The 22,215-nt window shown below is 37.3% G+C and overlaps 1 protein-coding gene across 1 annotated transcript in view; it reads left to right on the forward strand.

Moving 5' to 3' along the window:
• Nucleotides 1–731: 731 nt before the first annotated feature.
• WDR72 (WD repeat domain 72) overlaps nt 732–22,215 on the forward strand; it is a 202,426-nt gene continuing 180,942 nt past the window's right edge. Inside the window, exons 1-8 of the mRNA XM_067030726.1 lie at nt 732–884; nt 6,677–6,783; nt 13,084–13,162; nt 14,511–14,685; nt 15,353–15,429; nt 16,487–16,606; nt 17,605–17,750; nt 18,131–18,227. Coding sequence (XP_066886827.1) covers nt 732–884; nt 6,677–6,783; nt 13,084–13,162; nt 14,511–14,685; nt 15,353–15,429; nt 16,487–16,606; nt 17,605–17,750; nt 18,131–18,227 — 954 coding nt within the window. The remainder of the gene's footprint in view (nt 885–6,676; nt 6,784–13,083; nt 13,163–14,510; nt 14,686–15,352; nt 15,430–16,486; nt 16,607–17,604; nt 17,751–18,130; nt 18,228–22,215) is intronic.

The raw sequence follows: 22,215 nt of genomic DNA on the forward strand, positions 1-22,215 counted from the left end.
TTAGGAATCTTATGACTATTAAGAATTTTAATACACTTACAAAAATATTTACTTTTTAATAGCAAAGTTCAGATATTTGTTACTTAGATGAGGTAACATTTCTGGGGAAAGAGTCTGCAAAGTTGTCTTCAAATTATAGTGTATAGACAGCTCTATTCTTTTTTTTTTTTTTTTTTTTTTTTTTGTGGTACGCGGGCCTCTCACTGTTGTGGCCTCTCCCGTTGTGGGGCACAGGCTCTGGACGCGCAGGCTCAGCGGCCATGGCTCACGGGCCCAGCCGCTCTGTGGCATGTGGGATCTTCCCGGATCGGGGCACGAACCCGTGTCCCCTGCATCGGCAGGCGGATTCTCAACCACTGCGGCACCACAGAAGCCCAGCTCTATTCTTCTTGAAAGGCCCAGCTGGACTTTGGTGTGGGTAAGGTCACCCATAGTCAGAGCTGGGTGTGGGGTGGGTAGACTATTCCTATCCTTCTCTTGGTTAGCATCAATCATCAGGAATTGGAATAAAAATCATTCTTCTTTGACTAATTAACAATGGGCATGGTAATTTCAATGTCTGACTACATTCTTCTCTATTTGACGGGGACACACCTTTCTCCACAGCTCTGGGAGAACACTGTTCAAGTTTGTGTCATCATAAACATTTATGAGATGATCAATTTTCAAAATTTACAAATGATAACTGTGTACACGTCTTCCCATCTTTGTGTGTCCAGGATTGCTTTACCATGAGGTCCTCCCTACAGGCGGTGGCACTCTGGGGAAGGAAGGCACCTCCTCACAGCATCACTGCCATCATGATCACTGATGACCAGCAAATGATTGTGACGGGAAGCCAAGAGGGTCAACTCTGCCTCTGGAATCTCTCATCTGAACTAAAGGTTAGTGAAAACTATTACTGTAGAAGCAGATAGAGCTCATAAAATAAACACAGCTTGCTGTTTATACCTGCAATGACAGTGGAAGTTTTGCATGGTTGTTAAAAAGGTACTAACCAAAGTAATAAATGGGTTTTACTTCTGAATTTGGAAAAATGAAGCATTATATGATGGATCAAGATCATATGTGAAAATTATATTATGAATAGCACCAATCTTAGCCACCAGTTAAGTATTATCATCCTTTAAGCTATGCTGAGTTTTACTATTTTATATCCTGAATTATATGTTTAAGTAACTGAACTACAGATATGTAAGTATAATTCTAAAAATTATGGCTCATTAATCTAAACAAAGGGCTCCCTTGAAAACCACTATTAACTAAATGAGTAATATTTTAATTATCAGGGTGTTTCTGCCAGTTTGGCCTTATTGCCATTCTTTTAGTCTCTGTTTGCCTGTGATTTTTACAGGTCACATCGAAAAGCTCTAAATCCAATTTACTATTGTCATCCTCCTATCTCAGAACCTGACCTCACCTAGGATTTGGCCCATTGATTAGCAATTAATTGTCCTTGTCCCAACTTATAAACATTCAACATATTGGAATAGATATTTGCTTAGCTCTAGGAGCCTCTAGACCCAATTTGAACACTTAAACTAATGAGGTACTTAAAGTATACTGCCCTCATTAGGAAGCCTTTTAAAGACTACTTTTAGCCTTTAAAGTTTGTCACTTTAAAACCTAAATTAACAATTAATTGTAATTCTATTTTATAGTGTAATTAATTAACATCTGCCATCACTGAGCAGTTACACTACAGGACTGCCAAAAACTGCAAACAGACCAGCTCAGCTCAATGTTTATGAACATTCCTAAACGAAGCACTGGGTATTATTGCAACAGCTGAGCTTTGAAATTGGCCCTTGCCTTTATTATCTCTTATAGTCTAAACTTAAAATCCTAAATGGCTTAAACTATCTTGCTACTTTTTAAAATGTTGGAGTGTAGTGTTTCCTGGCTGACATAGTTGTCTTGTAATATGTAGGCTGCTATAAGCTTAAGAAATTTGGAATCCTAGCATCTATATCTTTTTACATATGTTCCTGGTATTTATTCAACATGCATTTACTGGGTGCATTTTATAAGGTAGGCAGTACGGTGGGTACCTGAGTTCAAACGTGAATGAGAAGACTGGCTGCCCAACTGGTTGCAGTGTCGTAGAGGAAGGACATAGGCTAGTAACTGCCAGTGCAGTTACGTTATAATACAGGGTGCTTGTTGTGGGGGTCAGTCTGTACTTCATCTCCAGTGGGAATAGTTATTTCATGCTTTTCTTAGGAGCAAGTCTTCTGCTTGGGGTTAGAGCAATGAGAAGGGCGATGCTATTGGCATCTAGTGGGCAGAGGTCAGGGATGCCGTAAACATTCCGTAGTGCACATGACAGCCCCTCACAGCAAAAAAATTATTCCACCCCAAATTCTAATAGTTCCTGATACTGAGAAATCACGGTTAGAAATATGAGGTGGGAATGGGAATCAGATTGGCAGGGGTGTAAGGAACAAGAAGAATCATTGAGAAGACTTAAGAAGGATATTGAATCAGTTTTATGTTCTGGAAATTCACTGTGAGGACATTGTGAAAACGTTAGTAACACAAGTAAGATATTGATTAGTATGGGTGTGAGATTTTCCACATAAGAGTTTTCCTTAAGATTTTCTGTGGCTAATCATAGGACCAGAAAGAATGAACACCTCTTATTTTTCCTTGGAATCTTGCCCCTACATGACAATGGGTCAACTATTATATTAGCAGGGAAGATTCTAGGCTTTTCAAAAATCAGGGCATTTTTGAGTTCTCAACAAATCCTCTTGGTATCTGTAAGATAGTTAAGTGGGTGTTCCATCACTGATATTTTAATGCTTAGTAGTTTAATTTGTTTTTTGTTTTAAAATATATAGATAAAGGAATAATTCAGCCAGAGCAAGAAGAACAGAGGCCTTGAAGACAAGAGAGATTTTAAGAGAGGTTATGACCACGTGGTTGACTGAGTGGCTGTAGGGCAGCTTGGGGCCGATGGGCATAGCAGGGGAAGACAGTAGGAAGGGGAGAAGGACACTGCAGGGAGGTGGGGTGTAAAATGAACTGAGAGCTCTATATTTCTTTCTTGTACTAAATGTGGAAAGCTTCTTCCCCTCTCCAAAAGGGTTTAGGTAAGAGAATAATCACGGCTCAGTGGTCTTAAACGTTCACTCACCACCAAATAAAGTGGAAAAACAAACCTAAGGATACTCACTTATGCAGTCATTAGACGAACTACACAGATGCCTTTTGTCACAGGTGTAGATTCCTCCTTCAGGTTTCTCAGAGTCTAGTGTAGGAGACAGACATGTAATTAGGAAGCTGTAAAGTGGTGGGATACACACTGGCTCTATGAATTTGACCTTACTATGTACCTTATATAAGTAGAATCATACAGTATTTATCCTTTTGCAACTGTCTTATTTCACTAAACACAATGTCCTCATACATGTTGTAGGATATGTCAGAATATCCTTCCCATTTAAGGCTCAATAACATTCCATTGTATTTATATACCACATTTTGTTTCTCCATTCCTCAGTGGATATTTGGATTGCTTCCACCTTTTGACCATTGTGAATGATGCTGCCATGAACCTGGGTGTGTAAACATATGCTTGAGTCCCTGCTTTCACTTTTTTGGGCTGTACTCAGAAGTAGAACTGATGGATTATATGGTAGTTCTATTTTTAAATTTTTGAGGAACTGCTAAACTGTTTTCTACAGTGGCTGCACCATTTTGTATTCCCACTAGCAGTGTGCAAGGGTTCCCATTTTCTCAACATCTTCACCAACACTTGTTATTTTCTATTGCTGTTGCTGTTTTTTTAATAGCCATCCTAATCAGTGAGAAGTGTGCTCTTGAAGGGAAAGTCTTTCTGAGGGTGATGCCTGAGCTGAATTCTAAAGGATGTATCAGACTTGAACAGGAAAAGCAGGTGGGAGGAGACTGCAGACAGAATGATAAGTGTGTGTGTGGAAGGCAGGACTATTTTGCCTTCAGGGAACTGGTGAAAGTAGTTGAGCAGACCTGGAACATAAAGGGCAAATTAGAGGTGACAGGCACATCTGGAAAGGACAGAGCAGACTCAGCGTGGAATCTGACATGCTGAGGAGATTAGATTTTTTTTATTTTTAACTAGCAATCGCTAACACTACATGCTAATTAAAAGCAGTGGTAGTATTAAGGGATTTTGAGAAGATGACATAATACTATTTTATTATATTTGTAATTTAGAATATCACTTGGTATTAAGGGCACATTGAAGGGAGAAGGAGATGAGGTAAGGCACAGGGACTTTGGGCAGGAGGCTTCTACAGTAATGTAGTCAGGAAAGTTCTTGACTATGAACCAAATCAGTGGCAATGGGAATGAAGAGGAGATGAAACCTGGAATGATGTTAAGAGGAGAGTATGGACAGAACTGAGAAACCAGGTGGATGTGAGCTAAAGCAGCAGGAACAGCCAAAGATACCTTCCAGATTTGGGGTTTGGGTGATGGGTAGGACTGGTAGAATAAGAGTATCATGTTTCTGTATAAGAAATAGAGAGGAGGGCTTCCCTGGTGGCGCGGTGGTTGAGAGTCCGCCTGCCGATGCAGGGGACACGGGTTCATGCTCTGGTCCGGGAAGATCCCACATGCCGCGGAGCGGCTGGGCCCGTGAGCCATGGCCGCTGAGCCTGCGCGTCCGGAGCCTGTGCTCCGCAACGGGAGAGGCCACAACAGTGAGAGGCCTGCGTACCGCAAAAAAAAAAAAAAAAAAAAAAAAAAAAAGAAAAAGAAAAAGAAATAGGATTAGAGAATAGGAATAGGGAGGGAAAGAAGCTGATTTAAGGTCTGTACATCTTGGAGTATCCAAGCATTCATTAGGGGATTGTGTACACATCTCAGACTTTCCCTGTCCATGGGTGGTTTGGATGGCAGGGTGCAGGGGAGATGGAGAATAAAGGTCTCCCTGTCCTGGGCTGCTCATCACGTACCTAGGTTAAGCATTCTGCTTCCAGGCTCAGGGTCTGACTCCCAAAGCCCTGTGCTTTCCCCAAAACTTTGTGAGGTCTGCCAATGGGGAGCTTCTCCAAGTCCCATGCCTGGAACTTCGTCACTTGGGCCTTTTGGTATTGATTGCTGGCATTCATCATACCTGTGAGCATAGAAAAAGGTGAACTCTGAACATTCTCTCAGGTATATTCTCTTAGTATTGGTATGTCCTGTTTTTCTTCCTGTTTTATACTCAGAAGGAAACACAACGGTGACAAAATGAAGGATAGCAATGTGGAGTAGAGAAAAGGAATAAAGGTCTTGGTCAAAACCTAGGTCTGTTATTTACCAACTCTGTAGTTTTGGGCAAATGACTTCTATTCTTCGAGCCCTAATTTCCTCAACTGTGAAATGGGGATTAAACACTGTTCATAGTTGCATGAGTGCCTGGAATATGGTATCTGCTCATCAAGTTGTGTGTTCTTTTCCCTTTTCTATTTGTGCTATGGTGGGAGTGAGGGGGACCAATGCTACATAAAGGTGGAACCCATGAATAGAAGTAAAGCTTTCCTGGATTTCATCATGGCAATGACTAGGTGTGATTGTAGAGGTTTTTGTTATTCTTCACAGCAAAATGTGTGATAAAATGAGGAGATTATAGTGAATTGTCACAGCTTATTCAACTACATGTGAAGATTTAGTAGCAGAATGAAGACTTCATATGAAAGGCAATGGTATTCTCTTCTGACATTTTGTCCATAATGGATTTTCTCTGGAGGAGGAGTATCTTTGATTTGCCCTGATTCATTGCTTAATATGGCCTGTAATGTATAGGACAAGGGTTAAATTCATAGAGGTACGCTTTCCCAAGTGTGATGATAGGGAAAGATAGTATGTTGTTTTCTGAGAAGGAACCTATATTTCCCAGGAGGAAGGTAGAGAACTTGGATTGTAAGTGATTAGAACCAATTGCAAAATGCTCTTTGTAGCACTAGAAATTTATTCTGATAACAGATCTTTTAAAGAAATATTTCTGATTAATATGGAAATAAGAGGAAGGCAGAGAACAATTATGTTATGAAATAATTTGTTCTTCTTGTTATGGTTGGATTATGAGGAATAGACTTCTTTCACACATGATATAATGGAAGAATTAGTCCTTGGTGTCATTTTAAAAATTCACACATAGGAGAAAAAGTTGGCATTTTGAAATGGCATTTTAACTAAGTTGGCTTAGTTAAAATTTTATTTCTAATGTTGACAAGTTAATTTTTACTATTTCTAAGGCAGGAATTCAAATAAGGCATTATAATGGTTACAAAAAGGGTAATATTTTCTCTGCATTATTTTGTAAACTCATTTCTGAATTCTGAAATCTGCACATAAATATGCTACTATTGTTTGAGGAACATTTTGTGCGTAATAAACGTCAACACTGATTTATTTGTATTCAAAACCTAGATGTTGTAAAACAGGTCCAGCAACCATCTAGGTTTCATGACAGATGCAAAACCTAAAACAGAAAAAATGTGTATAACACAGTTCCTTTACCTAGAAGTTTATTATTCTGGGGATTTTGATATGCCATATATCAGTTTTCCTGAAACTTATGTACAGCAAAAACATAATATAACAGCACTCCTAATTAGAATTATGAATAATTATATAATGTCATGTTGTATTCTTCTACTAAAAAGTTTACAGCTATTTAAAAACTTACCCTCATCATTTTCAGATTTCGGCCAAAGAACTTCTTTTTGGTCACTCAGCTTCAGTGACGTGTTTGGCGAGAGCGAGAGACTTCTCTAAACAGCCCTTCATAGTTAGTGCTGCTGAAAATGGGTAGGTAAGATGTGTGGAACTGTGTACCCGTTTCTGTTCCTTCTCCCTTTTTAAAAACTCTGATGGGGGGCTTCCCTGGGGGCGCAGTGGTTGAGAATCCACCTGCCGATGCAGGAGACACGGGTTCGTGCCCTGGTCCGGGAAGATCCCACATGCCGCAGAGCAACTAAGCCCGTGAGCCATGGCCGCTAGGCCTGCGCGTCCGGAGCCTGTGCTCCGCAACGGGAGAGGCCACAACAGTGAGAGGCCCGCATACTGCAAAAAAAAAAAAAAATAATAATAAAAATAAAAACTCTGATGGGATACAGAATTCTAGGGCTGAAGGAAACTTTAGTGATTAGCATATTCCTTTTACATATAGGAAAAGTTAGATCTTGAATGGTTGAATAACTTGTGTGACAGTCCCAAGGAAAGTAATCAGTACTATGACTCCCAGTCTTTAAACATCCCAGCGTGTATCAGGCCTTGTGGCTGCCTCATTGTGTAAAAGATGTTGGCAAATGCCACCTATTATAGAACTGAAAATGGAAAAGTATGGGCGCTTGTCTTTTTTCATGTAGTAACTCACTTTGAGCTATTAAGCAAATCCATGCAAGCCTTCATAGTTTCATGAAACAATTCAGCAGTTACGATCTTTATGTTGTACACTTGTTTGATATCATTTTAAAACAGAGGAGAGGACTCACTTGTAAGTGGCATGTGGGAGTGAGAAGGAGGAGGGACATAGTGATCTGGGTGCAGTTTCATGGAAGGGGTTTGTTCCAATGAAACAGGACTTAGCTGTAGGAAAAAGCCCCACTGATGGAAGAGCTACTGTGAACTACTCTGCTGATGAGATGTTTGCCAAAGTATACTCAAGAATGCGGAATCCATTCAGCATGTGTTTGTGAGTGAGGGATTGGGTTGCTGGTTGAAACAAGAGAATCTCCTCCTTTTTTGTTTTTAACCCAAGGAGAAATTATATGGCTTAGAATTCTGAGACCCAAAAGAAGAATGAGGAATCAAGTGTCCAACTTTTAAAAATGGAATAGTTTAACAAAATTGCTAGTGGTACAGACATCAAAGAGATACCTATTCTCATAGCTTATAGCAAAGCCATAATTGTTATACTTAGAGAGATTGAACTTTGGATGAAGCTAAAATGAAATGTCCTAGTACATTCTTTTTAAACAACTGCTTAGCTTTCGTACACTAGGGCTGCCTCGAAGCCTGCTACATAGGCTGAGATATTTATTCCCAATCTAGAGAATTTGGGGGATGGTTAGTTTTTCTGAGACTACTTGCACAGTTGATAAAATTAATAGCTGAGTGAGAAATAGATCTGAAAAGTATAACAGTTCCACCTTGAGGTTTTTGTCCACAGTGGTCTAGCTCCAAAAAAGAAACTAGGGGTTAATGGACATATTCTTGATGATAGATGAATTCAGCTGTATAAGTCCTGTAAATATGATTGTTAAAGAGCCAAGGAGTCTGGTTGGTCTTCCTTTTCCAAGATGATTTGAATTTTCTAGAACTCTGTTTCTTTGGGGTCTGACACCTTGCATCTATGAGATTCTCCTTAGGCAGTACCTACACTTTAGCTACTGCATACTTAGCAAATCCTAATTCAATCTGCTGAAACTTGTTAAAATTGCTAGGCTCGACCTATTACTTCCTAAGTAACAATGATTTTTTTTTTTTTTTTTAGCTTTTAAAAGTCCCAGGAAATGACCGTTGGCTTAGCATTTCTGCTTCCAACGTTATCAGATTCATGCTGATCATGACTTGCTTCCTGACTTAGTTTTTCATTTTTTTTCACTTAGTATTACTTCATCTATAGGCAAAAATCCTAATATTCAGGAATCCCAGTAAATTCCAGGATAAATGAAAGGAAATAAACACCTGGAACCTGATGTTGAAATGATGGAATGCTGAAGAAAAAGAGAAGAGCCTGAAAGTAGGCAATGAGAAAAAGCAGATTACTTTTAAAGGAAAGTTAATTAAACTGAGAGCTGACTTCTTAACAGTAAAATGAGAACTAGATAGCAGTGAAATATTTTTTTTTAAGTTGAGAGAAAATATCCATCAACTTAGAGTTATATCTCTAGCAAAAACATCTTCAAAAAATTAGGGCAAAACAGTAACATTTAAGACAAATACTGAGAGTGTTCACTGCCAACAGACCCTCTATAAGTAATGAAATTCTAAATTATGATTTTCAGTAAGAATAATGATTTCAGAAGGAAGATCTGATGGAAGAAGGAATATTGAACAAAACCCAGCAAAGTTTTAGAAAATTTAAATAAGCACAGATTATATTACAATATTGTTTATATGTACCTCCCATCCACCTCCCCCCCACATACACAAAATCCTAATCAACAACTGCATATCATAAGCGTAGTGATCAGACTCCATGTGTTCTGGTGTTCTAGAGGTGGGTAAAGATGGTGATTAACCTTAGACTTTAAGCTAGATATACATGCTGACATTTCCAGGGTAGCTGCTAAGAGAACAGACAAAAGAAATAAAAATGAAAGAAACAGAATATATAACTTCCAATTTAAAAAAAAGAGAAAGAATGTTATTTAATCCAAAGGGGACAACAATAAATGAGACAAATAGCATAAAATAAGGTAATTGAAATAAATCTGAATAAACCAGTAATCTCAATTAAGTAAAGGGACTAAGCCCATCAGTTAAATTACAAAGATTGTCAGACAATTTAAAAAACAAAAACAGCATAAGGATATATAAAAGTTAAAAGTAAATGGATGGAAAGAGATTTATCGGGCAAGTACTAATGAAATTAATGTTAATATAGCCGTTTTAGTATTATATTAATACATATATATAGTTAATAAAACCTTAAGGCAAAAAAGGCTTGACATTGATAGAGTTATTACTATTAATAAAATTTCTAACTACCAGCAAGAGATGATACTAGAGAGATAGGCAGGCAGGCACCCAGCCTTAGAGTCTTCTAGGATAGTGTTCATCAAACCTAAGCCTGCATCAGGACCACTGTCAGAGCTTGTTTAAATACAGATTTCTCGGCCCCATTCCCGGAGATACAGGTTTAGTAGGTCTGGGCTGAGGTTCAAGAACTTGCATTTCTAACATGTTCCTGGAGAGTGCTATGCTGCTGGTTTAGAGGAAAATATTTGAAATAGCGGGTACCCCACATTTGGGGCAGTGAGAGAATGTGTGAGTTCAAGAATGACTTGGGGAACTCTTTGGTGATGATACCATTCACTGAGAATGAGAACAAAGGAGGGAAGGTGTTATGCCCCATTTTAAGTACAAGGAGTGTGAAGTCCTGCAAGTAATCCAGGTGGAAACATCTAATTACTAGTTGTATGTGGAAATCTAGAGTCCAGTGAATAGGTCTGGGCTTCCAACATCATATAGTTGGTGCCTGCAGTCATGGGGGTAGATGACTCATCAAGAGAGAGTGTGAAATATGAGAATGTAAGAAAGCCTAAGATACTAAGGAAAACCAACATTTAAGAAATAGGCGTGGGCTTCCCTGGTGGCGCAGTGGTTGAGAGTCCGCCTGCCGATGCAGGGGACACGAGTTTGTGCCCTGGTCCAGGAAGATCCCACATGCCGCGGAGCGGCTGCGCCCGTGAGCCATGGCCGCTGAGCCTGCGTGTCCGGAGCCTGTGCTCCGCAACGGGAGAGGCCACAACAGTGAGAGGCCCGCGTACCGCAAAAAAAAAAAAAAAAAAAAAAAAAAAAAAAAAAAAAAAAAAGAAAAAAGAAAAAAGAAAAGAAATAGGCGTAAGAAGATGGGAGCTTGAGAATTCCAAAGAAAACCCAAAAGTGTAACTGAAGACAAAAGTGAGTTTGAAGAATATAATGGACTTGTAATTCAAGAGGGCAAAGCAAGCATTCATATGTATCTCCTTTCCCTCTAGATGCTTCATTAAAATTTGAGCAAAATGATAACAGTGTTATAAGCACACAAATATGAGAATAAGAATAGGGCCAAGAGAAAACAGTGTATTTTTGAGAGATAGAAAGTGGATGAAAGAGTAGTGACTGCTTTATGTATCCATTGAATGCATTTTTATTGAAGTGCTCAAGTGGGGATGCACAGTTGAATAAGAAAGAAAGGCTCTTTCTCAAGGAGTTTTTAGTGGGAATATAATAATATTCTAATTTTATATGTTATGGATTTTTTCCTGTGTGATTTTCTTTTCATTGAAATTTAAATATTAAGAATTTTAAAAATTTTGGAAATTGTTAAATTAACTTTTTATAATTGAAGGTGATTTAATCTATGTACAAAGTTGGGGAACAGTATTTGAAAAGAAAAAGAAGAATGTTCATTTTAATAGTTAATTTGCATGTCTTCCTATTAGATATATAACTGAGCAGTTCCAGCTAAAATGCCAATGCTACTTTTGATATACAACAAATTTGCTTTTCTTTCTTTAATAGAACTGATTAGCAAGGAGTCAATTTTTACTGTGTGATATTTGATATTTTTGTATTTTTTTCCAATTTAAGGTAGAAAATAAGATGATAAGCAAACAAACAGGGAAGGCATTAGAATCCAAGAGAGTTTAGAAACATTAGTATCACTGGGAGAGCTTTTATTGATGCCCAGGCTCCAACCTTAGAAACTGTGATTTAATTAGTCTGGCTTGATGTCTGGGTTGGGTCCCAGACATCAGTATTTTTAAAAACCTCCCTGATAAGTCTAATGTAGAGCCAGAGTTTTAGAACCACTGGTTTAGAGATAGAGTTATCTAGAAACAGGTTAACTGACCAGGAGCTTTGCAAAACCCCACCTGCCAGGACCACAACACAGAGCCATGAAATTAGAATCTCTGAGGAGAAATTTTTATATATTCACAGGTGATTCTTGATGCACAGGTAGAGTTGAGAACCACACTGATAAACTCAAATTTTTTGTAGAGCTAAAATTTTATATTGATGGCTGCTTAAAGTTCCATTTCTTTACATATATATATATATATATATATATATATACACACACACATATCCTTTGAGATATATTATTTCAATTTCTACCTTTTTCCCAGTCTCATTTTTCACACACACACATACACACACACTTTCCCCCTGTTTTATTGAGTTGCATGTCTTTTCAGATTACCTCAAATCCTTTTTGGCATACAGTTGGATATAAACAGAGAGAAATAAAATCACTATGAATATGTAGTTCTATATCTAGGACATGGTTTTTCAACCTCAGCACTAATGACACTGTGGACCATGGAAGAATTCTTTGCTATGAGGGATTATCCTGTGCGTTGTAGGATGTTTAGCAGCATCCCTGGCCTTTCCCCACTAGATGCCAGTATTGTGTTCCTAGTTGTGACAACTAAAAATGTCTCTAAACTGTCAAATGTCCTTTGTGGGGCAGAATCAGCCTAGGTTGAGAACCATTGATTTAAAGATTGATTTCCAGTGTTTGGCTAATAAAACCCCCAAAGCCTGCAAACACAAAATGCATATAGCATTTACCGTTATTGGTCCATGTCTTTTGCTTCTTAATAGCAGCTCTCCCTTAAAGCCAATAAAGCTTTCATTTTTCTTCCTTGGAAAATTTTGCTTATGTGTTGAAACTGTCAAAACTGAAGAATATTACTAAACAACTCTGAAACAGCCATTCTGGTTTTTGTGAACTGAAATCATACAGATTTAAACTGCCCTATACTGGATGTATTTGTAACTGTATTTCATAACTGTATCTGTATCTTTGTAACATATATGTAAACAAGTCAGAGTTTTCTAAACAATGAGAATTTTCTAACAATTTAGTGGCAAGGATGGTTTCAGGATTTCAGGAGAAGCAAAGAAATAAAGCATATCAATGATAGACCAAATGTGGCCTCTTGGTGGCACTGTTTATTTTTATAAAAATGATACCTGAGCTCCAGAAGATGCAACACTTGATGTATTATGCTTTTCAGAATATGTAGTTTAAGTTCAATAAAATAAATCATTTTCAAGAAGATGCAGTTTCCATAGAAAGATTGCTGTACTGTCACTCTCCCAGGGTGTGATAGCTGCATCCCCACAATTTGTTGTAGGTCAGGTTGGCACTCAAGTAAGGTTTGTAGGCTGGTGGCAGGGTGTAATTACCAAAACAAAAAGACATAGATACAGCATGTCATCCCTGCTAATGACCACAACATTTTCTTGCCCAGTAATCTGTAACAAAAAGCCACATAAACGATCAGGCTGCATTTAAGTGCAGCACTAAAGAAAAACTTGGTGGCACAAAAATTATTCCAGCCAATTGAGTGGAAATGACAGAGAATAATACAAAGTTATCTCTGCTAGGGAGATGTGTGTTTGGAATGTCACCAATGGACAGTGCGTGGAGAAGGCCACACTTCCTTACAGGCACACTGCAATCTGTGTAAGTATGTTCACTTCCTTTAGAACATCTCCAGATTCTACAGCTCCTTCAGAACATTTGCTAAGCACACATTTAAAGACATGTCTTTAGAGGGATTATTTTCTTGAACTTTTTTTTTTTTATCATTAGAATAGAATACTGTCAGTTATCACCTGTTATTTTTGGCATTTTTCTTTCCCCAAAGTAACTTCAACCAATTTTTTTTCTTATTCTTTCTCTTATTTCTGTATCTTTCTAAAATAGACAAATTTGAAAAACAATTTCCTTATTTTTCCTTACTTACACTCACAAAACACACGCACGCAATGACACACACGTGAAATGATTCCATTTTATCGACATACAGTTTTATAAAGCAAAAAAGTTTTTGTTGTTTTGCTTCCAGTTTAAACCTTTTTTGGATGGATATGTTCTGAATTTCTTATTTATGAAAACAGAGCGAGAGGCACAGCCTTAATCTTTATAATAACTTCCCAATATTTAAAAGAGATTTTGGCTTTTGGTATGTGGACTCCAAGCATATGTAAGGTAGTCGCATGATTCCATGGTACTGACACTGTTTTTTATATTGTATACATTGCTTTTAGCATTGATGACTTGCATTGAAACATTCATGAACTCCTTTCTGGGATCAAAACCTGAATAGCTGGGGCTTCCCTGGTGGTGCAGTGGTTGAGAGTCCACCTGCCGATGGAGGGGACACGGGCTCGTGCTCCGGTCCGGGAAGATCCCACATGCCGCGGAGCGGCTGGGCCCGTGAGCCATGGCCGCTGAGCCTGCGCGTCCAGAGCCTGTGCTCCGCAACGGGAGAGGCCACAACAGTGAGAGGCCTGCGTACTTAAAAAAAAAAAAAAAAAAAAAACCAACAAAAAAACCCCTGAATAGCGAGAGAGTTTGTCAAGGCTAGATTATATTACTCAAACTTTAATAAAAGCCACTCTCAAAATTTATTTGGCACAAAAATTCCTCAAATGCTTTTCAAACATTTTTATTTCTTCTTAAGATGTAGCAGTGTTGCTAGGGTAAGAAACCTGGTTTTTGTTGTTCAGTTCTACATAGCATTCCAGAATTAACATAACTGTGACCTTTCCATGATTTGGAATAAGATTAGTTCTTCCCAAAAGAGCCCCCTTCTCTGGAAAAATGATGAAATACAAGTCAGATAAACGGCAAAATTAACACTTCAGAAGTGTAGAATAATTGAACTAAAAGAAATTTTAGTTGTTATTTAGCCTAATACCTTAGTTGAATAGATGATAAAATTACAATCCAGAGAAGTCTTCACTGCAGCCAAAATTGTTAATTGCTAGTGATAATTAAACTTTTGCTTTGAATTCAATTTGCATAGTATTACCACTGCGCATTCCGGATGATAGGAGAAGGCTGGCTTCTGTGTTGTGGAGAATATCAAGATGTTCTTATAATTGATGCCAAAAGTTTGGTTATTATTCACACTTTCATATCATCTCAGTCTCCGGATTGGATCAACTGCATGTGCATTGTTCACTCCATGAGAATTCAAGGTAAGAGTTAGGTATTATCTAACACTAGAGATAGCGTATAAAAATATCACCTTTGAATTATTTGTTAAATTACTGGGCCAGAATTCAGAATGCTTCTTTATGTTGACCTACTGGTAGGGATAGCTCTCTAAGCCAGATCAAGAAAAACTGAGAACATCCATCCCAGTGGTTCAAATCACTGGAAAGTCAGCAAGAGGTCATGAGGAGGTGGAAAGAGGAGACACTGTGTTTGTATGACCCAGTTCTGCTTTGATACATTTTAAGAGTGACAAGCAGGTGTTTGTTGTGGATTAACAGGACTCTTGGATTTGCCCTGCTGTATCTTCGGGATGTAGTAATGAAGAGAATTCAGTTCCTGTAATGAGGGAAGGCTGGCTCCTTGCTTATTTCTAAAATAGGAAGGTGTAATTAGTATTTTGCCAGCGTGATGGTTTGCAATGTGGTTCTGCTTTTAGTGGTGCTCTCCTTTTACATGGGAGTCACTTTGAAATTGCAAAACAAATTTAGAATGTCATCTAAAATGTTTCCTTTTTTAATTAAAAATAAAAACAGCTGAGTATTTTCTACCTACATGCCCTGCATAATCCTTAAATGACTGTGCAATGATCTTTAGAGCAACCAGTTATAACAGTGGTCAGCTTATATATGACTTTTGTTGTTTTTACAGAAGATTCTCTCTTGGTAGTGTCAGTAGCTGGTGAGCTCAAAGTATGGGATCTCTCTTCATCTATCAACAGCATTCAGGTTGGCTTATGAAACTATCCTTTATTCTCCAATTTCAAGCATATGTATTGACATTTTTTTAAATTATAAGAGTGTTACATTCTCATTGTTAAAAGTCCAAATAATGTAGACGTATTTAAGTTTTACATCCATGTACTTTTTCCCCTATCTCTCTTCCAAGTTGTGAGCATTGGTAACAGTTGCATGGTATCTTTCCAACCTTTTCTCTGTGTGTATACAAATGTTTTTATCTACACGCACATGCGCGTGCGCGCGCGCACACACACACAGACACACACACACACATTGATTATATTTTAATGTAAAAAATCCACCGTGGAATATTTCTCTGTCCCTTACAGCAGAAGACCCCATTTCTTCTGGCTCTTTGTGAGCTATGGCAATGGGGGTAACATACACTGGGAGTCCAGTATATTCACCTGCTCCCTGGCATCAGGCTACAAGTCGAGGTGATGGACAAAAGAACAGTCATATAATTTGTGCGGTTGACAGAATTGTTTCAACTGCCCCATACTCTGGACTATCCTTCAGAATTTCTTGTCTGGGAAAACCTGGGAATTGTGTTGGCATACTGAGCCCAAAAAACACACACCCAGTGTTATCAGAAACTTACTGAGAACATAGTATTCTAGGTGTTCTGTGCTGGCTACGCTTTTGTCTTTTCAAAACATTTTGTTTGTTTTTCTATTTCAGCAATTAAGATACTGCAAAGGGTTTTTTAAAAATTATTTTACTTTTTTTTGTTTTATCTTTCTGCCATATCTTAAAGTCAGTAACTTATTCATATCTTTATATTCTCAGTATCCTGCAGCAAATTTCCCAACAGAATGTTTGTTGAATGATTGAATATAATGAATTCTTGAATTCAAGTGGGTTTCCTTTTCATGGTTTCTTTTGCAAAGTAACTTTCTTAGTTCAGAAAACTCAAAAGGAAAATTGGGTGCTTTTTTATAATAACAGTGTGATCTACTTCAGGCTTAGAGGGGAGGAGTCTTCTCATACAGTTTTATATAAATTAACTAGAAGTAGTACTAAAATGTTTTTATTCCTTTTGAAGGAAAAGCAAGATGTTTATGAAAAGGAATCCAAATTTCTTAATTCCCTGAACTGCCGGACAATACGATTTTGCACGTATACAGAGAGACTTCTACTGGTGGTGTTTTCTAAATGTTGGAAGGTATTATAAAATAACATAATAAGTACCAGTGATACACAAATGTAATTTGATTTTTATCTTGTTCAGTGCAACAATTATAAGAATATGTTTTAAATATGATACAAACATTTTATAATATTACTGCAGCAGGGAATTACTTGTCTTTTATGACTGACTTTTATCAGTTTTCCTCTCACTACACTGGGTAATTTTGCTTCCCAGGATATTGTATATATAAAGTATATCCTGATTTTATTAATAACAAACTATTATAATAGTGAGCATTTGTCTCAGATTATTTTAAAGAGTTGATGCCTGCACTTTATAGTTAAAAAGAAAACTAATACTTTTCACCTGCAGACATTGGTCTTATTTTTATTTATTTTTCTTTTTCTGCTTTGTCACTACATTTGTTTTTAGGGACTATATACATTCTTTTCTTGTGAATATATTCACTGACATCTCCAAGAAGAAAGGAAAGCTAAGTTACTAACATTTGATAGCATCCTTTTTTTCTCTAATGTTTCATATACTTGGCTCAGTTAACAAAACTATATTGTCTTATTTAAAGGTTTATAATAATATTTTTGAACTAAAATGTAAAGTAGATGGTTCAACATGTACTTTAGGATTTCTACTGTATCAACTTCTTTTGTGTGTAATAAATTTTTTGAATGTTCAGGTTTGACTATCCATATGGAAAGAATAAAATTGCCTAGAAAATTTGGGATTTTTGGTCTCTGTGCTTAATGGGCACATTCTGGAATGATACTGTCAGATAGTTTGTCCACTGAAACCTACCTAGGATAAATGTGAAAAAATAAGTACTAGTGAAATATTATCTTGGTCCATGAGTATAGTGTGGCCTGTTATGATACTTAATACTTGATATTAATAATTAATATGTTGTTGCATTAACACTGTTATCTAAATAGTCTTGATAAGCATCATTTATCTTTCTCCTTGGTAGATTAGATTGGAAGCTTCTGTTAATGGGCGTCATTCATTCTGTATTTTAGGTTTACGATTATTGTGATTTTTCTCTTCTTTGGACTGAAGTTAGTGAGAACAGGCAGTTCTTTGCTGGTGGAGAGGTACTCGCTGCTCACAGAATCATCATCTGGACAGAAGATGGTCACAGTTATATCTATCAGCTGCTGAACAGGTGGGCTCAGATGGGAGCGGCATACGAAACATTCAGGTAGAAAATGAACTTTGGGAGGTTTATTATGGAAAAATCCCCACATGCTGCCCATGATCAAAAACCAGAACAAAACAACTTTGGCACTAGAAGATTTACTCTGGGCTTGGTAGGCTTCAGCCTTTGTATAAAACAGCAGGGGATGAAGGAATGAGATTAACCATGTATAACTTGTACAGCTGGTGCTGGGTTTTCAAAAAGTCACTTGTAATTATTAACCCAACAATTTCTAACGAGAGTTTAGAAACTTGAATGGTACCATCCGGCTTTTGAAAGTGGGAGGGGAAAAAATGAATAAAGAACCCCAAAGTTCTAAACTTTGCTTTTTATTTTTCACTATGCAGTGGGCTTTCAAAAAGCATATACCCTGCTGATGGAAGAGTGCTTAAAGAGACCATTTATCCTCATTTACTGTGCTCTACTTCTGTGCAGGAAAATAAGGTAATGCAAGAAAAAAGAATGACTGCCTCAAAGCTGTTTCACTCCACTTCTCAGATAAGTGTTGCTTTGTCTGTAACAGAGTCTGGCTTGAAAAAATTGAATTGAAGAATCACATCAAGTTGTTAACGAGAAAATTAAATATAATTGTTAATGGCTACTGAAGAAAAGTTTGCCTTTAGAAAAGCTATTTTTTAAGTCTGTTTAACTAAACAATACATATTTATTATGGAATAATTATAAATGATAAAAAAGGGAGAATTAAAATTTCAAATTTTACCACCATACATATTCACTATTTTTATTTTTTGTATTTACTTATTTTAATTGGAAAATGTTCAAATATTTGAAAGGTTATAAGAATAGCACAATGACCAGTCATATACCCTTTACCTAGATTCACCAATTGTCAACATTCGCCGTATTTATTTCCTCTCCCTCTCTCATTCTCTCTTTCTCTCTCTCCCCCTCTCTTTCTCTCTCTCCCCCTCTCTTTCTCTCTCTCCCCCACCATATATATATACATACACATTTTTTCCACTGACCTCTCTAATAGCTAGTTTGATAGAAAGTTATTAACATTTTGATGTATCTACTTCAATTTTTAAACCTTATCAAATGGCTTATACCCTGCTTTTTTTTATTCTTAAGGAAGCTGTATATTGAGATCATTTTCACGTGCATTTAGCTATTCTTCTGAACAAATTTTCTTGTTAAAACAAATATAATTATGATTCCTGGAAGAGAGTTGAGGATGTAATTGTGGGTGGGTTTTCACTTAACTGAATTATATCTTTGACACTCTATGAAGTCTGAAAATTTAAGCAGTTAGTTTACTTTAGTGTCAATGAAAGTGTTTTTTTTTTTTTACCTATTGGACTTAGTCATCAGTTAATTAACCAAAAAGGTATTTCATGGAGAATGGAGAAGTTTTGAATTATTGATGTGTCAAACAACGAAGCATGTTACTTTTTACAGTGATGGTTTGCTTAATTAGGCAGCATAGCTGCTGCAAATCCTATGGTTCAGTATCATCTCTTTAACATATCTGTGAGGTTTTGTTGCAAAAACGTGATTAAGACTGTCAGCCAAAAATTAGAACTCCAAGTGCCACTAGGGCATAGGCAAACTTTAGAGTTATGGTGTGGAACACTATTTCTAAAGTCATTTGTGGGTTGCAATAGAGCCTTGTTTTGCTGTTGATCACAAAAGCTTTATTGTGGTTTACTCAGAAAGGCATTTTAAGTTATTTTTTAAAAGACTTTCCCTCTTTTTCCTTTTTAGCTCCCAAATGCATTTTTACAAAGCACAGTTTGCCCTAAAAGCTAGATATAAGAAATGTACTTTAGGAGCTTCTAGTCTACTGCAAATATCAATGCTATACATAACTATGAGGAAAAAGAACAGCAATTACAAATTAACTTAAAAAAATACTAATCTTATGGGAAGTCACCTTGCTTTGTGTCTCAAAAGGTGAAGGCATAGATTTGTGAGTCTTCTGTCGATGTCTAATACTTGTTTAGACAACCACAGTTGTTTCTGTATCTTAAAAGTGGGAAGTACTTGGAAGCCAGTGAAAATGAATACAATAATCTGAAACAAAAAGAAGCTGGTCTACTCATCCGTAGACTTTTGCTTGCCCTTTATCCGACCAAGAAACTAAATTCAAACATTGTTCCCCCTATTCAAAACATCACCAATATTCACTAAATATAAGACTTCTTATTGTTTCGTGCAGTTACAAGTTTATGAAGGCATTTTCATGGTGTAGGGAGGTGAGTTTGACAGATACAATGAACTTAGAGAATTATGCTCTGTAAACATGTTTTTTGGAGTGATGCCATAGAATTAAATCCCAGTGTGTGACAGTAGCATGTTCTCATGTGATTCCAGGAACTTACCTGCTGATGGAGTTGTAGTAGCAAAAATGGGGACTCCTCCTTCATTCCAACAGCTTTAGGAAAGTCTCCCTAGCTTGAAATCATAGCTGACGATCACTGAAATTTGTGGTAGGGGTCCTGGCTGCTGAGGCGAGGAACTGGGCTTCCCAGGGTCTTAGCTGTGGAGTAAGATTGCAGTGTTGAGGTGGGAGTAGATGGGATAGAAACAGCCTGAGGAGTGCAGATAAGGAATTTGGATGCATGAACTAAGCGTAATGACAATGACGATGATGATGGGTAACTTTTTTCTTCAGTCCTTGTTATTGTTAAACATATGCACTGCCTTATTTACATGAGTTTCCACCGTGACCCCATTTTGAAACTGATGTTCAGGAAGGTTAATTCCCAGGATTTGAACCTAGGCAGTTTGGCCCCAGAGTCTGGGAATGGACTTTGGAGTGAATTTCTCATTTGTTTTGAGAATGGCTAATAAGAATGGTTACTGCTTATTGAGTATGTCCCAAATGCCTGGCACCATACTAAGCACCTTACCTTTATCAACTCATTAATCCTGACAGTAAATCCCATATAGTAGGTGCCTTTATTTATTTGCCTTCTTTCACAGTTAGAGAAAATGAGATATAGAGAGGTTAAGTAAATTGCCTAAATCAAGTAATTGGCTCTTTATAATATAGTTAGTATGTGCTAAAACCAGGATTTGAATCCAGGCAGTTAGCACAAGATAATTCACTGTTTTTTTTTTTAGAGTCTTTTTTTTTTAACATCTTTATTAGAGTATAACTGCTTTACAATGTTGTGTTAGTTTCTGCTGTATAACAAAGTGAATCAGCTATATGTATACATATATCCCCATATCCCCTCCCTCTTGCGTCTCCCTCCCACCCTCCCTATCCCACCCCTCTAGGTGGTCACAAAGCACTGAGCTGATCTCCCTGTGCTATGCGGCTGCTTCCCACTAGCTATCTATTTTACATTCGGTAGTGCATATATGTCAGTGCTACTCTCTCACTTCGTCCCAGCTTATCCTTCCCCCTCCCCGTGTCCTAAAGTCCATTCTCTACGTCTGCGTCTTTATTCCTGTCCTGTCCCTAGGTTCATCAGAACCATTTTTTTTTTTTTTTTTTTTTTTAGATTTCATATATATGTGTTAGCATATGGTGTTTGTTTTTCTCTTTCTGACTTATTTCACTCTGTATGACAGACTCTAGGTCCATCCACCTCACTATAAATAACTTAATTTAGTTTCACTTTATGGCTGAGTAATATTCCATTGTATATATGTGCCACATCTTCTTTATCCATTCATCTGTCGATGGACACTTAGGTTGCTTCCATGTCCTGGCTATTGTAAATAGTGCTATGAACATTGGGGTGCATGTGTCTTTTTGAATTACGGTTTTCTCAGGGTATTTGCCCAGTAGTGTGATTGCTGGATCATATGGTAGTTCTATTTTTAGTTTTTTAAGGAACCTCCATACTGTTCTCCATAGTTGCTGTACCAATTTACATTCCCACCAACAGTGCAAGAGGGTTCCCTTTTCTCCATACCTCCTCCAGCATTTATTGTTTGTAGATTTTTTTTTGTTTGTTTGTTTGTAGATTTTTTGATGATGGCCATACTGACCGGTGTGAGGTGATACCTTATTGTAGTTTTGATTTGCATTTCTTTAATGATTAGTGATGTTGAGTATCCTTTCATGTGTTTGTTGGCCATCTGTATATCTTCTTTGGAGAAGTGTCTATTTAGGTCTTCTGCCCATTTTTGGATTGGGTTGTTTGTTTTTTTGATATTGAGGTGCATGAGCTGCTTATATATTTTGGAGATTAATCCTTTGTCAGTTTCTTCATTTGTAAATATTTTCTCCCATTCTGAGAGTTGTCTTTTCATCTTGCTTATGGCTTCCTTTGCTGTGCAAAAGCTTTTAAGTTTCATTAGGTCTTGAGAAAGAAAAACAGAGCTGGAGAAATCAGGCTCCCTGACTTCAGACTGTACTACAAAGCTACAGTAATCAAGACAGTATGGTACTGGCACAAAAACAGAAATATAGATCAATGGAACAGGATAGAAAGCCCAGAGATAAACCCATGCA

The sequence above is a fragment of the Kogia breviceps genome, chromosome 3, assembly GCF_026419965.1.
Source record: "Kogia breviceps isolate mKogBre1 chromosome 3, mKogBre1 haplotype 1, whole genome shotgun sequence".
Lineage (NCBI taxonomy): Eukaryota > Metazoa > Chordata > Mammalia > Artiodactyla > Physeteridae > Kogia > Kogia breviceps.